This window comes from Uranotaenia lowii, chromosome 3, assembly GCF_029784155.1.
Source record: "Uranotaenia lowii strain MFRU-FL chromosome 3, ASM2978415v1, whole genome shotgun sequence".
Taxonomy (NCBI): domain Eukaryota; kingdom Metazoa; phylum Arthropoda; class Insecta; order Diptera; family Culicidae; genus Uranotaenia; species Uranotaenia lowii.
The window spans coordinates 257,491,768-257,508,824 of NC_073693.1; the positions used below are offsets into that span (position 1 = coordinate 257,491,768).

The 17,057-nt window shown below is 42.9% G+C and overlaps 2 protein-coding genes across 2 annotated transcripts; one reads left to right on the forward strand and one right to left on the reverse strand.

Annotated features, from left to right (window-relative positions):
- The first annotated feature begins 9,607 nt into the window (after positions 1-9,607).
- LOC129758473 (uncharacterized protein F58A4.6-like) lies at positions 9,608-12,139 on the forward strand. The gene is made up of 3 exons (XM_055755981.1): positions 9,608-10,751; positions 10,824-10,938; positions 11,354-12,139. Exons 1-3 carry the CDS (start codon positions 10,459-10,461, stop codon positions 11,630-11,632), a joined length of 687 nt encoding a protein of 228 aa, XP_055611956.1. The 5' UTR covers positions 9,608-10,458; the 3' UTR covers positions 11,633-12,139.
- LOC129758467 (bleomycin hydrolase-like) lies at positions 11,737-17,024 on the reverse strand. The gene is made up of 6 exons (XM_055755971.1): positions 16,546-17,024; positions 14,642-14,799; positions 14,196-14,579; positions 13,659-14,134; positions 13,466-13,586; positions 11,737-13,071 (listed from the first exon to the last, which is right to left on the reverse strand). Exons 1-6 carry the CDS (start codon positions 16,553-16,555, stop codon positions 12,853-12,855), a joined length of 1,368 nt encoding a protein of 455 aa, XP_055611946.1. The 5' UTR covers positions 16,556-17,024; the 3' UTR covers positions 11,737-12,852.
- Between the last annotated feature and the right edge of the window lie 33 nt (positions 17,025-17,057).

The window sequence follows — 17,057 nt, forward strand, 5'->3', positions numbered from 1 at the left end:
TGTTCACCCGCTCGGCGTTGTTGACCTGCGGTGCGTAGAATGCTGTCTTCATATGGATGATGTTGTGACGGCTAAGCAGCGCTCGAAAGACTTGTGACTCGAACTGCTTCCCGTTATCTGACAATACTATCCTCGGCCTGGAGAATTTCAGGAATACCTTTTCCTCGAGAAACTCGACCATCTTTGTTGAATCGGCTGCCCGCATCGGGTGGGCAATGACGTATTTGGTGACCCAGTCGACGATGACCAGAAGAACTGTGTTGCCCTTCTTGGATCTGGTGAGCGGTCCGACGAAGTCGATGGATATTAACTCCCATGGTACCCTTGCTGGCTTGAGGTTCCCCATCTGAGGCATCATTTGTTTGTTGGGAGCTTTGCTGGCTTTGCACGTAGCGCAAGCCTTCACGTAACGAGCGACCATGTCCTGCATCTTCGGCCAATAATAGTGTTGTTGAAGTTTGTGCCATGTTTTGTAGAAACCTAAGTGCGCGGCTGAAGGCGAATCGTGAAAACGACGGATCAATTCTGCTCGCTCTTCCTCTGGAACGACCTTCTTCCATCGATGACTGATAACGCCCGTCTCGTCTTTGACCTGGCAATTTTTGTAGAGTTCTTCATTCGCTATTCGGAAGTCCGGATATTTTCCGCCTTGATTCTGCACCTGCCTGATGAGGTTTCTATACCACGGATCGTGTACCTGCGTGATTGAGAAGACCAATGAACAAACTATCCTGGACAGTGCGTCTGGAACGATATTACAGCTGCCTTTCCTGTATCGTATCTCAAAATCGAACGCGTTGAGCCTCAACAACCACCTGCTCATGAGGGCCGTTGGATTCTTCAAGGTCTTCAGGTAACTGAGGGCTGAATGGTCACAGTAGACCACAAAGCGTACTCCTTCGACGTAGCCACGGAACTTTTCAATTGCTCGTATTACGGCCAGGCATTCCTTTTCAGTTACGGTGTATTTCCTTTCCGCTGAAGAAAGTTTTTGTGAAAAGTAGCAGATTGGGTGCTCGTCACCGTCGATTGTCTGCGTCAACACGGCTCCAATTGCCATATCGCTGGCATCGCAAGAAATAGAAAATGGCTTCGTGTAGTCTGGCATGGCTAAGACTGGAGCTGTTACAAGGGCCGACTTAAGTTTGAGAAAAGCTTCCTCGGCTGCTGTTGTCCAACGAAACTTCGTTTTGGTCTTCGTAAGCTCGGTGATGGGAGCTGCAATACGGGAGAAATCGGAGATGAAACGACGGTACCACCCACACATTCCCAGAAACCGTTGGACTTCCTTCCTGGTTGTTGGTACGGGGAATTTTACAATACACTCTACTTTCTCGTCATCCACCTTCCAACCTCCTTCGCTGAGAATGTAGCCCAGATATTTGATTTGCTGCCGACAAAACTTGGACTTTTCGGCCGAGATAGTGAGCTTAGCTCGATGTAGTCTTGCCGCAACTTCTCTAAGAACTGTAATGTGTTCCTCAAACGATTTAGAACATATGATGATGTCGTCCAAATAATGGAAAACGTACGGCTCCATATCCGCAAACAAGTGAGTCATAATCCTCGCCAGTCCTTGGCTGGCTGTGCACAGCCCAAAAGGGACCACTTTGAATTGAAAGTGCCCTCGGGAAGGTACTGTAAATGCCGTCAGTGGCCTTGATTCCTCATGAAGGGGCATTTGCCAAAAGGCATCTTTGAGATCTATCGACGATATGAATGAACAGCCTCCCAGATTATTGATAATCGATGAAATTTGTGGGATTGGGTAGCCCTCGTTGACCATAATGGAGTTAAGATGCCTTGCATCCAAGCAGACGCGGTAACTCCCGTTTTTCTTCTTGACTGCCACAAGAGGGTTGTTCCACGGCGAAAAAACTGCCTCCTCGATCACATCCAACGAGATCATTCTGTCTACTTCGCGGTTGACCTCCTCCAGGACATATTGGGACATAGGGTAATATCGCTGCTTCCGTGGCATGGCTTTGCCCACATCTATACGGTGTTCATAAAGCTCCGTTCTTCCCAATTTCCCTTCCTCGGCTTTCGGAAATAGCTTGATTGTCTCCTTCAGTATCTGGCGTTGTTCTACCGATAGTTCCTTCATCGGCTCTGCTTCAAGTTCTTGCTCAGTAATCATTGAACAGCATACTGCTTTGACTCCGAACGTTTGCCAGAAGTTCATGCCCATGATAGCGCAATCTGGCAGGCTAGGCACGAGTAGAACCGGCAAAATTTCGCTTCGGTTGTTGTACGATATTGGCAGACGTGTGAAGTGATTGATCTGGTGTGGCGTTCCGTCCGCTGTCTTGATCCCACCGCTCAGTGCTTCTTTTCGTAGTCCAAGCTCTTCTACAATCTGTGCTTTACTGCCACCTAACAAAGAACAGTTTGCACCACTGTCCAACAAAGCTGTAACTTTCTTTCCAAGAACGTCCAGAACGGCGTGCGGACGATTGTCATGTCCGGGATTGATAATGATAGAGTTGATGTCTTGTAAATCAGGAGGTATTGAAGGTTGATAGCTGTGTTGCGAAGAATCTGGCCCTTCATCTACCACCTCCTCGCTGCGGCGTTTTCCGCTTCACTGTTACAAACAAGACAGCTGCGTAACGTGTAACCTTTTCGACCGCATCTGTAGCAAAAGAGAATTGCTTGTGCCTTTGTGCAATCCGGAAACCTATGCCCCTCCTCATCGCAGTTCCAGCAAAGCGCTGGACGGTACGCTGCATGCTGAACAGGATTTAGATCGTACATATTGCTGCCTGCTTGCTGAAGCTGCTGGTTCTGGAGCTGTGGTTGATAGTGCTGTTGGAATTGCCGTTGAGGCTGCTGTTGTTGAAGCTGCTGCTCTTGAGGCTGCTGTTGAGGCTGCTGCTGTTGTTGAAGCTGCTGCCGCGGCGCCCATTTAGCTTGCTGTTGCAACGGATGTTGTATTCGATAGTTCTCCGCTTGACTGCCTTGCCGATTCACCAAATTGCTCTGACCTGCCGAAGTTGTAGGCGGTTGTTGACGCTGTTCCGGTCGTTGTACAGAGTGCTGCTGCTGTAGTCCTGTATTGAAACGATTCGATCTGCGCTCCAGTTGAAGCTTCATGGCACAAACTTGCTCGTACAGCTGGTTAAAGTCCCCTTGCAAACCGTTTGCTTCTTCTGGATCCACTAGATCTGCTTCAGTTTGGATAGCTGACGTTGAAGCCGCACCTTGCTGGCTCTCGTTCTCCACCGTATAAACTCTGTTGAGGCGTGGCTGTTGTATTGGAAGCCGATGCGATGGTGCTGAGTATGATGTGGCTCCGTACAACTGCTCGTCCGCCTCCACTGCTTGCAATCTCCCGAAACGCTGCTGCTGGTGTTGCTGAGGTCGACTTGTTGTTGCTGGTGTTGCGAAGTTTGGTTCTAGTAAGTGGTTGTGCGGAATTGGAATTCTGCGCTGCTGGTTCAGTAAGAGCCTTGTTTCGTCGAAGTTACTGCAGACGTTGACCAGGTCCATCAGTGTCTTTGGCTGAGCGGCTGTTACTATTGTTGCATAATCCATGTTCATATTTTTCTTGACTATGAACAACTTCTCCTCTTCCGTAAGTGGTGGATCGATGAAGCGGAATAGTGTAGAGATGTCACGGAAGAACTTATCGAACGTTTCGTTGGCACCTTGAAAACGAAAGCTGGCTTCCAGCCTCAGGATCTGCGCATACCCGCTTGGCAGAAACTCCCGTCGAATTTCTTGCTTGAATGCTTGCCAGGAATACAGACGACGTTGGGCAAGTGCTCTGGAGTACCAGTCGAGGGCGTCTTCAAGCAACAGGTGCTTTATGGAAGCCAGAAGTGTCTGATCGTCGATTCCCTCTGATCTGGCAAACGTCTCCACTCGGTCTAGGAAAATGTTGAGGGACGTGGTATCCTTTTCGCCTCGGAACTTGAACGGCCAATTGTGAATCGCCTTCTGCATCCGCCTGTCGTAGTTGCTACCACTTCGGTTTGTAAAGCTGTCGTTCAACTGCTGCTGCCTCCTTTGTCGTTGTTGAATGTCGAACCGCAGTTCGTCCAGAACGTTCACAGCAGCCAGACCAGCCGAACTACCCGACCTCCGGATGATTACTTCCTCCGAGTCCCTCTGTCCTTGTCTGCCTCCTTGGAATGGAAGAGAAGACGGCTCGACATCCGCTTCTTGCATCCGTGCTCGTGCTCCTTCATCATTTCCGGCTGCTTGTGGCCTCGGTGGAATCGTCAACGCATCGCAGGCATCCCTACTGCTACTGTTCTCTGCCTGGATGGTTGGGACACTAGTTGAAAGGCTAGTGTTTTCTGTTTCACTTAGCACCATATTGACTGCACTGTTCACGCACTCTATCTGAGCTAGCAGCGTCTCTACAAGCTCGCACACGACCCTACGCGTTTCCTCTAAACTCGCGACCACTGGAATCAGTGATAATCTTTGCCGGTAATGAAGCAATCTCGATTTCGCGCAAGCCATTTGATCGGCGTTTCTATTCTGCGTGGCTAAATCAACATGATTCCTCAATTCTACAACTGCCCTCTGGCAGACCTCGATGTTCAACTCCGGCGACATTACATGTTCTGAATTTACGTATACAGTGTCCCTGAGGGTGTCCTCTTGGACAAGGGCTTTTAACTTGACCACCCTAGCTCTTCTAGAGCACGGGGCTAGATTTGTAACATGGCGCAAGGCCAATTCATATTCCATCTCCTCATCATTAAGATGATACAATTCAATTTGTTTGTTCATGATTATTTATTTGGATCAAAAAAACCAGATAATTTAACAATAAGTGGACTTACAGATTACATAAATTGATACGATTGAATAATTCGAGCGATAATAATCAAAATAAGCATAACAGTTTTTTTTTTTTTAACTAATAAACTGTTTTAAAAATCATAATCATATCATTATAATTACTAATGATATTGAAATTTATCTAACTAAATCATAAGGTTCGATTTAGTTGGGCGCCATTTGTAATGGATGCTGAATTGTGGTCGGTGCCACATAAATAAACAATTCAAAATTTGAGCTAAATTTTCTATTTTGGCAACATTTTTAAACCCCCTTTTCCCAGCTAGAACATGTGTGTCATTAGGCTTTCACTCACGCTTCGTTGGGGTTATCACCCGGGACCTGTCGCTCGTCTCGCAGCGTCGCCTCATGCTTGCGTGATCCTCCACTAGTGCTGCTCTTCCGTAGGAGGCGGAGGCCGCCACACGCGACCCTGTCGCGCCTCGTCGGAGCGCAACCGAAATGGCTGAGCCCAGCGTTCGATGGTGTTGATTCCGATGGTGCCTCTTCTGACACTGTTTCGCCTCACGCGACTCTGTCGGGTCTTGCTCGAGTGCAAGCGAAGCTGCTGGCCCCCACTTGATCCTGAAGCGCGCCTTGTTGCTGATAGCGCCTCTTCCGGACGCTTCGTCGCCTCTCACCTGAGAGTAGCTGGTGCTGCCGGTCGCAGCGCACAATTTTGGCGCACCTGTCGTGCTGCTGGCGCCTCTTCCGGACAATGTCTTGCCTCACGCGACTGACGCGTCTGCTTGCCGAGCGTAATCGGCGCTGCCGAGCACCACGCTCGATTTTGGCGCACCTATTGTACTGCTGGCTCCTCTTCCGGACAATGCCTCGCCTCAGGCAACCTTGTCGCGTCTGCTTGCCGAGCGTAACCGATCCTACCGGTTACCACGTTCGATTTTGGCGCACCTCTCGCACCGCTAGCGCCTCTTTCGGATGATATTTTCTGCTTTCCGCGTCTCTCGCCGATGCTGCTGGTCGTCACACTCCTTTTCGGAGCACCTGCTGTGCCGATGGCGCCTCTGCCGGACGATATTTAGCCTTCTGCGACCCTGTCGCGTTTCTCGTCGAGCGTAACCGGTGCTGCCGGTCACCACGCTCGTTCTTAGAGCACCTGCCGTGCCGATGGCGCCTCTGCCGGACGATATTTAGCCTCCCGCGACCCTGTCGCGTCTCTCGTTGAGCGTAGCCGGGGGTGCCGATCACCACGCTTGTTTTTAAAGCACCTGCCGTGCCGATGGAGCCTCTGCCGGGCGATATTTTGCCTCTCGCGACCCTGTCGCGTCTCTCGCCGATACTGCCGGTTGCCACACTCCTTTTCGGAGCACCTGTTGCGCTGCTAGCGCCCTTCCGACACCGTATGGCTCACGCGACTCCGTCGCGTCTCGCTGGCCGTAGCTGGTACTGTCGGTCGTCGCACTTGTCGATGAAAGGCCTGTGGTGCTGATGGTGCCAGCACAGATAGCGGAAGAAAAAAAGGCCGCAACGCGACCCTTGGTTTATCTATTGTTTCCTTCCGCCCGTTCTAGTGTTCTTCCGGCTGAAGTTGCCTGCGCTACTTGGTGGCTTTGCTGCTTCCTTCCAGGGGCAGGCTTTTCTTTTTTTTTTCCGGCCGTTCCTTCTGGTGGCTTCCGGTTGGAGTGCTCTGTGGCTCCACGTTTCTTCCGAGGTCGCTTGTGCGCGGTTTTTCCCGATTCCTCGACTGGAGTTGGCCTCTCTGCCCTTGAGTTGTTCCGTCTGAACTTAACCTCGCTGTCTCGGATCCTTCCTGACGCTGTCCGGATTTTATCGGGAGTCGCGACGCCGCACTCGTTTTCCGAACGAAATCCCTGTTCGGATACGGCGGAAGTTCGTCGCCCCGGATCGTCGAACCGTCTTGCCGGATTTGTCCCGATTTTGGTGGAAATCTTTTCACCGCACTCGCGCACTTCACGTGGTGTTTTCCACTCGGCCTTTTCTTTTCCTTTTCACTCCTGCCACGCGGGAATTCTCGTTGACAGTTCTTCCCATACACGCTTACTATTTTCCATCCATCAGTGGCATTTTTTCTACCCATTTCCGCTAAATATTTTCTGCATGGGTCTGTTTTTTGCGTAAGCCTGTTCAATGTTCTGATGTTGCTTTGGTGTGGGATGGGTTATTTTAAAAAACTTGTTGCCTTATGCTCATCGTATCATTTTCATTTCAGGACAAAAATTTAACGTAGTGAAAAAATTCATATGCAACAAACTCACTTTTTTCTTCCCTTTGGGAGTTTCTGCGCCATTGTGGTGACTGCTCTTCCGCAGTGCGAACTTCCATTTCGGATATCCAACGAAATTGTCAGGACGCGCGACATTCTTCGCCAAGAATAGTTTCGAGAATGAAGACTTCAAGCGTGTCACTCTAAACATCAACCGACTCCTTGAACCAATACCATCCAATCAACTCATGTGTGGAATATTATTATTTTTTATTTATTTATTTTATACCTATACAATTATGAATTAATAATTAGAGTATTTACAGCATTTTTCTTATTTGTAGGCACACTAACACTAAGACGAGTTATTAATAATGCACGTTAAACTTATCACACATACGTACAACAATACACGCTTAGAAATAAGAATTCAATTATTCTTGGGAAAAGGACAATTCTTGTTTTAACCCGTATTTGATTAACTATTTTAACCAGCCCTACACTACATCACCACAATAATGTGAATGTAATAATATTATCAAAACGGGAAACTGAGAAATTTTCATGACGATAAATACAAAATTCATCTTTCACCGGTGCCCAATGGCACGCTTTTTCTGACCTTTACCAACTGATTCTTTATCAAAGATGCAACCAGAAAAAAACATTTCCCGGAATCTAAAACGAATAAGCTTAAAGCATTGCAGGACTAACGGGCAAATTCGTACAGAGAAAGACAAGAAGTTAATAAAAACCGAAAGTTTAGAAATGTTCTGCGGAAGAAAACCAGTAGGTACGAAACGTCTGCCTCATACATACAGAAGACCGGCGCACCTTCCTTGGCATAAGTTAATGAAAATACGTCCTTTCTGCATAATCGTTCACCGACAAAGGATAAGTTCTGCAAAAAAACGATCAGAGAGAGGTTTCCACATTTGATGATTCTCCGGGAGGTAAATATTTTAAGCCAAGTTGAGTCTATGAATAATTATTACGAAAATGTTTGTAAAGGAAATGTACGAGGAAAAAACAATCTTTTTTGAAATGGATTGATTTATCATGTTTTTTGTGGTTTAAGAAAAAACAAAAACCATGTAAGTACCGAGCTATGCGCCTGGATGTTTGCAATACCAGAGCAAAAGGATGGGGGTTGTCAATGTATTTGGTTTCACTTATCCGAGGTGGTCCTTCCCCGGAAAAGGATGTACAATAGAATTCCGCTTACCCGAGTCAGTCGCGGTAGGGATCACCTCGGATAATTGAAACATCGGATTAAACGAAATTCAGTGACAAACCTTATCCTTTTGCTCTGGTATTGCATATCATTCAGGCGCATAGCTCGGTTCTTTTTACATGGATTTTATTCTTTTATGTAATCGACGTTTTTAACAAGTTTAGATTTTGAACTTGCCGAAAACGTCAATTTAATAGCTTAACAATGTATTGTGATTATAAAACACATTTTTACAAGGATTTTGTATAAAAAAAATGGTGGCTCGGATAACGCGGAAGATAACCAGAGTTCGGATAAGCGGGGTTCTACCGAATATATTTCGTGCTATCTGAGGTGGCACCGAAATATTGCAATTTAATCAAATACTGTAAATGTCTTGGAGGTTATGTGACATACATGACAATAATAAATGTTCTTTAAAAATATTCTTGTATAATGCCTAAATTTTGTGCATATTGATTACTGTTGATTATATTGCGTACTCAAAGGCGCTTATCGCGCCCACTGTTTATAACGACTAAAAATGTATGATTATTAAAACAAAATATTGACGAAATTTGTTGTAAGCTGTATTATTTTCGTACTTTTTGCATAAGATGTGAAACAACTTCATAAAATGGAAGAAATATGTTGGTTTTTAGGATCAAATATCTTTCAACAAAAAAAGTGTACATTTGGTAAAATTTCACAAAACGAAGAGAACGCCAATTTCTCGATCGAAAAAGAGTACATGTACTCTTAAAAGAGTACGTAAGGTATCCCTACTACGCCCGAATACGATTGGGATGTGTTTTGATCAAATGCGAGCTATTATGTGTTGCACTCAACACATGACAATTTTTGAGAAGCTCATATTTCAGTACTTTTTCAATTGCAGTTTTTACACACTTCAACCATTTTTTCCTAAATTTGACTGACTCTAAATGAAGACTGACTCAAAGCATTCTTTGTATACCTAATGCAGCTAATGCGATATATGGCCCGAATGCGATCTTGAAATGCAAGCTTGACATGCTGCTCCCAATAGCAATCTGTATATTCTGCGTCTTAATGCGACCTAACTGTTCTGCTTAACATGAACGATACACGAAGTACAGCAGAATCCCGCTTACCAACGCTCCGTTTATCGAGCTTCCGCATTATCTGATCAACGCATGTTTATACCCGTTTATACAAGATCGGTTTATGTACCGAGCTATGCGCCTGGATGATAGGCAAAACCTGAGCAAAAGGATAAGGTTTTCGATGTACAGCAGAACCCTGCTTATCAATGCTCCGGTTATCCGAGGACCAGCTCGGAACACTGAAACCGCGGATAACAAGAAATACATTCAACAACACTGTCTTTGGCTCTATAGTATTGAATACCATCCATAGCGCATAGCTCGGCAAATATATGAATTTTGTATGTATTTAATCGAAATTTTTCAAAAAGTTTGCATATTTAACTTGCCGAAATGTCGATTAAACAGCAAAACAATATATTTTGGTGGTGAAGTATAACTTTACATGGATTTTATATAAAAAGGTGACTCGGATAACACGGAACCTCGGATAACCGGAGCTCAGATAAGCGGGGTTCTACTGTTCGCGTAATCTAAGGTATTCCTACTCCGATTTTCTACAATCTCGAGCGTAAAAAATGCGCGAATTACGGCTTGCACCGAATGCGACTTTTTAACGCCGCTTCAAGGTGAGTTCTTTAAAAAAATTGTGCCTACCGAGAATCGAAATTAGAGTCAAAGGCTAGTTTAAACAATTGCCCCAATCAAGTTAGACAACGGGGATGGTTAACTCCCCTTCTCCGCTAAAGTTTTCCAAGGGATATGTGTACGGCTCCTAATATTTAGTCAACATGATAAAAAAACTTGCGAAAAAACACATTCTGTTTTAAAAAAAAATATGAGCATTATTGGATAACTCACCTCATAACTGTTTAAAATTCGTTCAATTGGGTTTTAAACCGTCCAAACAGAATTTTTCTTCAGTGGAACTTGTGGGTTATTGCCTTCAAAATTGTGTGTATTTAATACCCACTGTGTGCATTTATTACTGATATGGAAAACCTAGCTGCTGAGTAACTTTGCTTTAGTATGTAAAGTCCGATAGCACAAGCTTCCGTTGAAGTCTGCGCGTAATTTTGTAAACAAAAACTCAGCTGTGCCCGGTTCCGGATATCGAATATCCATCAGTTATTTTAAAATAGTTTTAAATATGTTCCTTTTCGCATTAGTTTTTTGAAATGATGTTCAAGTTCTATATCGTAGATTACACTTCAACTGTTGAGCAATACAGAATTATCAGAAATGGTCTTAAGAAGCGCACCCAAGACGATTCTGTAGAACTTAGAGTTTATAAAAAGGAAAAAGTCCTGACCGTTGATACTCTTCAACTGAACCGGTTCCTGGTGAATCTTTACTGTTTCATCGGCTTCCGCCTAAAAGTTGCACAATTTCTCAAAGAAATAGAACAACATGAGCAGTATCTGGCCATACGCACCGCTCCCCCATCGAGAGAACCCCTCGATTACAAATGGTATGCATATTTTTTATGTTTCTTATACATACGTTAAATGAAAAATGTTTTAACAAAGGTTTGATTTTTCAGGGGAGAACGAGCCAATCGCATGATGTGGGAAAGAATAGAATTGGATGAAATGATGTCCTGGTTGTCGACATTAGGGGGCGCGTTTTCTGCTTTAGGAGACTACAAACTGGCGTGTGTAAGTTCTGTTAATCGTACTATCGTCCTATCGAAACTCAACAAAATATTATAAGGTGTCGAACTTATTATAATTTCAATAGGTTTCACAGTTCAAACCTTGAATTCTATATAGTTTTTAAATGTTGACTTTTGATTCATTGCTGAACATCGCTTCTTTAACACCTCTACTATTTATACCTAACCCACATCCTAAACTTTTAGCGTTACATACTTTAATCTGAAAATCTATTTAATTTTCAAATCCAGAATTCTGGTCGAATTTGAAATTTGGAATATTTGCACATTTTTAGCCCTACAATGTTCAGAATTTCCTTATCGATTGCTGAACCGAATGAAACACTTTCAAGAAGAGAGTACTCTATGGTTTTTTTTTAAATTAACTACTTCTTAAAAACTATTTTTAACCCTCACAGGCAGACGTAGCTGGGCGCATATCGATTCAACAAATGCAACTTGCCAAGCGCTTAGGTGAACCAACAGTGATAGAACGTTGTCGGCTGTACATGGCGATAGCAATGATTCAAAAGTACAACTTTGCCGGCGCCAAAGAGCTGGTTCAGCAGGTTTACCGGAAGGCCAAGCGAGAGACCGAACCGGACACACGGTTACTGAAAATGTGCCTTGGGATTTGGTCCAAGCTAAGCTACGAGTACGATCTCTACCAGCGACGGCTAAATCGCCCCAAAATTTAGAACCAAAAAATTCTGTGCTTCGCATAAGTCGATTTTCAAAATACATAGAAGGAAGTGATATAGTAACAGTTTGAGTTTATGTAAGAAAAGAAAACAATCAATGATTACAATATCAATATCGTATTACACATGAATTTTATTTTCTTTATATCAAAAAATGTTATTTAAACCATTTTCTTCTACATTGCCACATACTTTTTTTTGTTTCAATAGGTACAAAGAGCGAATAATAAATTATTAATTACCTCGTTGCAACATGAGCCATTCCGGTGGCAGAAACTCCTGATCTTCGATTCCTTCTGAACGGAAAGAAGAGCTCCACTAGGATGTTGGTTTCTCATATAACGACTAGAGAACATCCAAATGCCGGTCAAAGGTCAAAGGTTTTGAACATGTTTTAACAAAATTAAATCGTTACTAATGAGCGATAATTTTACACAAATAAACTTCTCATCCAGGAAAACATGAAAGTAGAAGATTTCCGCAGCAACGGTAAGCAAGTTACGTTATCTTTACCAGGAGATCGATTAATTAGCATACCTACCTGCTACTCCAAAATTGCACTTTATTGAAGAAAATTTAATAAAACGTTTTCAAAATTTAAGAGTATCGCATGTTACAAAAAATTTAAATTAAAAAAAAATCAATATTACTCGAGAATGTTAGAACAGAATTGAATTTTTTATTTGAGTTCGTACAAAATGGGACTTTTTATGGATAAATGCAGATTGTGAGTCACGATACGAGTGCAGTAAGTTTGATGTGGACTCGAAAAGCAACGAAAAATAATTCCACTGGAATTTTCACTCACTCCACACAAATTTTAAATTCTCTAAAAGACTCCACAATCCCAGTGGCCGATTCCATTTATCTCTTTTTACGCATTTGAGATTCGTTTAACCCAAAATCATTCAAAATGATTCAGAAACGGATATTTCAGTAGCAGATTAAGAAAAAACAGTTTTATATTAGCTAGATAATAATAATTCTTTTTCACAAGAATAACTCGTTGGCCGCAGCTCTCAAGCGTTCCTAAACTTCTCTCTTACCCCGCACCAGAATTGATCATATCTAAATACGAGCTGAAAACGTTGTGTGTGTATGCTTATTGGGTTGGGGTGAGAATATCCATTATCTTGATTAATCAGCTTTTTCACGCTGATTTATAAACACAATTATTTTTTAGCGGGAGCATGTACGGTAATACCACGATCCTCTTCCTACTTGGCCAGTGTGCCCATCGGATCCCAGGCAGGAAGCACGGTTGGTGGTAGATCGAACACGTCCAGCACATCCTGCGGCACTATGCTTCGATCGACGACGACCTCGAACACGAACTCTTTGAACCATTCAGCGGTCATGATGAGGTAACCCTTCTCGCCTCGATCCTCACCCCACGAGTTCTCCACCCGGAACTTTGTCGGGCGACGAGTGTTTGGCTGTTGGGGTAGAAACACGAGAAACCAGACGAACAGTTACAATCGATATTTCGTTTGAAAAAGTTATGTTCAAACATTCTTTCCAGAAAATATCTTATTTTATATAACTCTAAGCAATCGGCCGTTAGGCTGCAATAAATAATTTCCTTTTTTGGCTACAATCACCTTAAAAACTAGCCGCGTGCTTATAGCCCATTACAGCACTAACAAGTGTACATTGAGTCTCGACTCTTCAAGAAACTGAATTGTTAGTGGTACTTATAGTTTTTTCAACAGCTCCAGCCTGCGCTGTCAGGCAAGTATGATAAAATTGACCGTTCTTCCCCACGTAATGGAATTTGCTTTTCTAGCGATCAAGAAAAACCTATAACTCTACTTAAAATGAAATACTCACATCAACAGACACTCCAGTGAATACCATCGCATGCGTCATCATCGATTCACCGTACAGTAAGCGGTCTGCTTTTTCCATTGTTGTTTGAATATCTACTCCGAAAACTAATTTGAAATCGTGACTGAAACGAGGGAAGGAGAAAAAAGTTGTACTCTATCTTATCCTTGAAGCCTTTCAACGGCGTTCCACATACATGTCCAGATCTTCAATACCCTGTTTTCCCGCGAAACGTTTGCTCACTTCACAACCGAACCAAACCGGTTCACCCAGCTGCAGTGCCTTGGTAACCAGGTCCAGTAGAGTCTCGACCGGTTGATTGTTATAAAGGACCGGTCGTCCACCAACCACGTTGCCCAAACAGTCAACAGTGTAAGAACGACCGTAGGAATTGATCGATCGTGGATCCGTTACCAGGCACACCTTATCATCGACATTGAAGTACGGTTTGACATACTTCTCGTAAAAATCTAACGGTTTGATGGGTCCGATGCTAAGATATTTCTTGCTCTTATCATAGTATTCCCAAGTGAACTTCTCCGGTGGAATTCCTAAACAGATGCCGACAACGTTGTACACTTCGTTCATCTGTTTCTGAATTTGAGATTTTACTTGATCGTCATTCGCCCCATCGGCGATGAGCGTGCGCAACTCTTTTGCGTATTCCCTCAGCTAGAATAGAAAGCAAACAAAAATTAACACAACCTTAAACCAAGAAGGAAAAAAAACTTACCTTGCTCTTGATGACCGAGTTCATGCGGGTACTCGACTCACAGCTGAAGCTTTCGGGAAAGCATTTTTTCGGCATAACTCCATGCTTGTTGATGAGGTTCACCAGCATGTCCCACTGGCCACCGTCACAGGTTGGATCGGACAACAGGAACGATACCAGCCTACCGTCGACTTCCTCGCCACGACGAGCCGTGTCAACAATGTTGTTCAGGAAGTAGTTTGCCCGTTCAATTTTATCCCAGTAGAACAAGTAAGCCTGGGAGAATTCGAACTCATCCAGGTTATACTGCTTGATGAACGGTATACGGATGCAGTTCAGTGCTGCAAACAACCAGCAACGGCCGGAACTCTTCTGATTTGTCAACGGTTTGCCTTCGTTTTCAATCTGCGCAAGAAACATGATTCAAAATCCGGTGGCTCATGATAATGGAAAAACTTTTGAATTACCTTATAAGTGAACACATGTTGCGTGTTTTCCAGTGTTTTACGTGACATGCACGCCTCAAACGGATCGACCCTGGTGCACACGTTTTGTGCCAGAACGTTCTTCGGGCACTCGTAAAAGTCGGTTCTACATTTTTGAAAGAACTCTTCAGATAACGGTGCTGTGGATAAATGCAGATGCAAATAAAAAGCGACAATTAGAACCGATTTCAGCAGGTACTATACTCTTGATTTTTCGATGACAGTCTAATGGACAGAACAGCATCAGCTTGGAAAGAAACATGACACACAAGTGAACGACCCATCTACCCCGAATTCAACGGAATAGGAAAACGAGATTAGGAAGCTAAATTCAAGTTCATCCCAGCTGGAGAGGACTCAATGACTGTTTTCCCACAAACCGAAATGATAAGACATGTCGAGCGTACATGCAGCAGTAATTTGCACTAGGAAGTCGCAACTGATAACACCGCTAATTGTTATTCGATGGCCGTCGATTCAAAGGATTTAGAATAATAAAATTAAGCAGCAAGGTCGTTTCTATAGCTTGCGCTGTCGTTATCAACAAAAGTGTACAATTTCGTATAACTGTGTTATACTGATCTTTTTTGCAAAAAAAAACTGATTTAACAAGAACGCATAAACTCTTCTAAAAGTGAAAATAATTTAAGGATGCAGCATAAAGTGGATACATTTATTTATAATTGCTGATCAGTTATTCTGTTAAAGGGAGAATTTGAATATTTCTTTGAATACATGAGCTAAACAATAACTATAACAACTGACCCAAAACTTATTCAAATTATGATTATAAGTATTTCAACGATAGTTTTTAAATTCAACTATCATTTTCGGTAAACATATTTTCTGAAATGGTGATCAATTTGGAATTCTGGTTTTAAGATTTTCATGAGCAAGTATCTGTCGATGTTGAAATTAAAAATAAATTTAAGTTTGCCTAAAACATCGAATTGTCGAAAAGAGAAAAAAAAAATTAAAACATAGATCCCCAAAACATCAAACAATTTTAAATAAAAATCAAATTTTGAATGGATTTGTCTTTGTGTTTTTTATTATTTGGTGACAAGCCAAAACCAAACCTTTTTCAATACCAAGATGTCGATACAAGTAAAATTTTATACAAGTTTTTCAAACTTTGTTGCATGTCATATGTGTGTAGGTACTTTTTTAAAACTTTTATAAATGCTTGTTTCAACCATGTTCGCATTCTTTTCAGACAAGGATTAAAAAAAATCAGAAATTGTAACTTTCGTTTGTTTTCTGTCCGCACTGCTATTATTTCGTACAACCATTTAACCATTTAAATACCAGGCAGGAGTAATTTAAAAAAAAGTTACCGACCGACTTTTATTTAAGGCCCGGATATTTGATTGGTCAGAGCCGAGGATTTAGTTCAACCCGTTTTATAAAAAAAAAATAACGAGATTGTATATTACTGGACCTTCAGATAAGTTTTTTATCAAAGAATGCAAACACAATTCTGCAAGCTCGTATTCTCAAGTAGCACAATCAACCATAACGTCAGTCACGTAAATGTACAGCAAATGTGCAAGCAGGCATGTGTAAACAATACCTATTTATTTAATGGCCATCGGGTCGAGGTAACGCGCAAAATATAGGACCACAAACGGACTTTTGCATTTTCAAAAACACCACATCATGTAGGGTGGAAAGCGAGAATTCGTCAGCAAGTTGAATTTTACCGCAACAAAGAGAATCAGAAAAAAATTAGGCCAGACAAACAAAAATGTCGACCATGGTTGAATCACACACACATTTTTTCCTCCTTTCTTATTAGCAATGCGGCCCCCGATTTACGGAGAACTAAAATTTTATAATTACATAAGTCACGCAATAGTTAGCGAATAAATTAATTGTCAACTTACTTGGAAACATCACGGAGAATTGCTCGTTGTTTTCAGTTCTGAAAATCCGTTTTAATCCACAACGGTAAAGCCGAATATCTTTCGTCACCTCTAGCTAGCAGGCTGTGACTGGTTTTACTCGATGTACCGCTTACTACTAGGGCTGCCTCCGCAACGGTGTGTGTCAGTCAATGGATTGCTTTTGCTTTGCTTTTCCTTTTCTTTCGACTTTATGGGATGACTCGTCCAACTCGAACCGGACCGCACCGAACGCGAGAGAAAACAGCACTTTATTAATTTGTGCTGTTATGGAGCAGGGGAGATTATTTATTAAAATATGCAGCGGACATTCGTTCTCGTAACCAGCCCCACTTTGAATGCTTCAGCGCAGCGAAAAACGAAAAACAGAATTCAATCAGAAAGCTGGTTCTCCAGTCCGTTCCAGTGATTTGGCGACCTAATCGAAAGTGCACTTCGTCGGATGCAATGAAATTGAAGAAAGAGGCTCGGCGCAAGGGCCTTCTTCCGAGTCA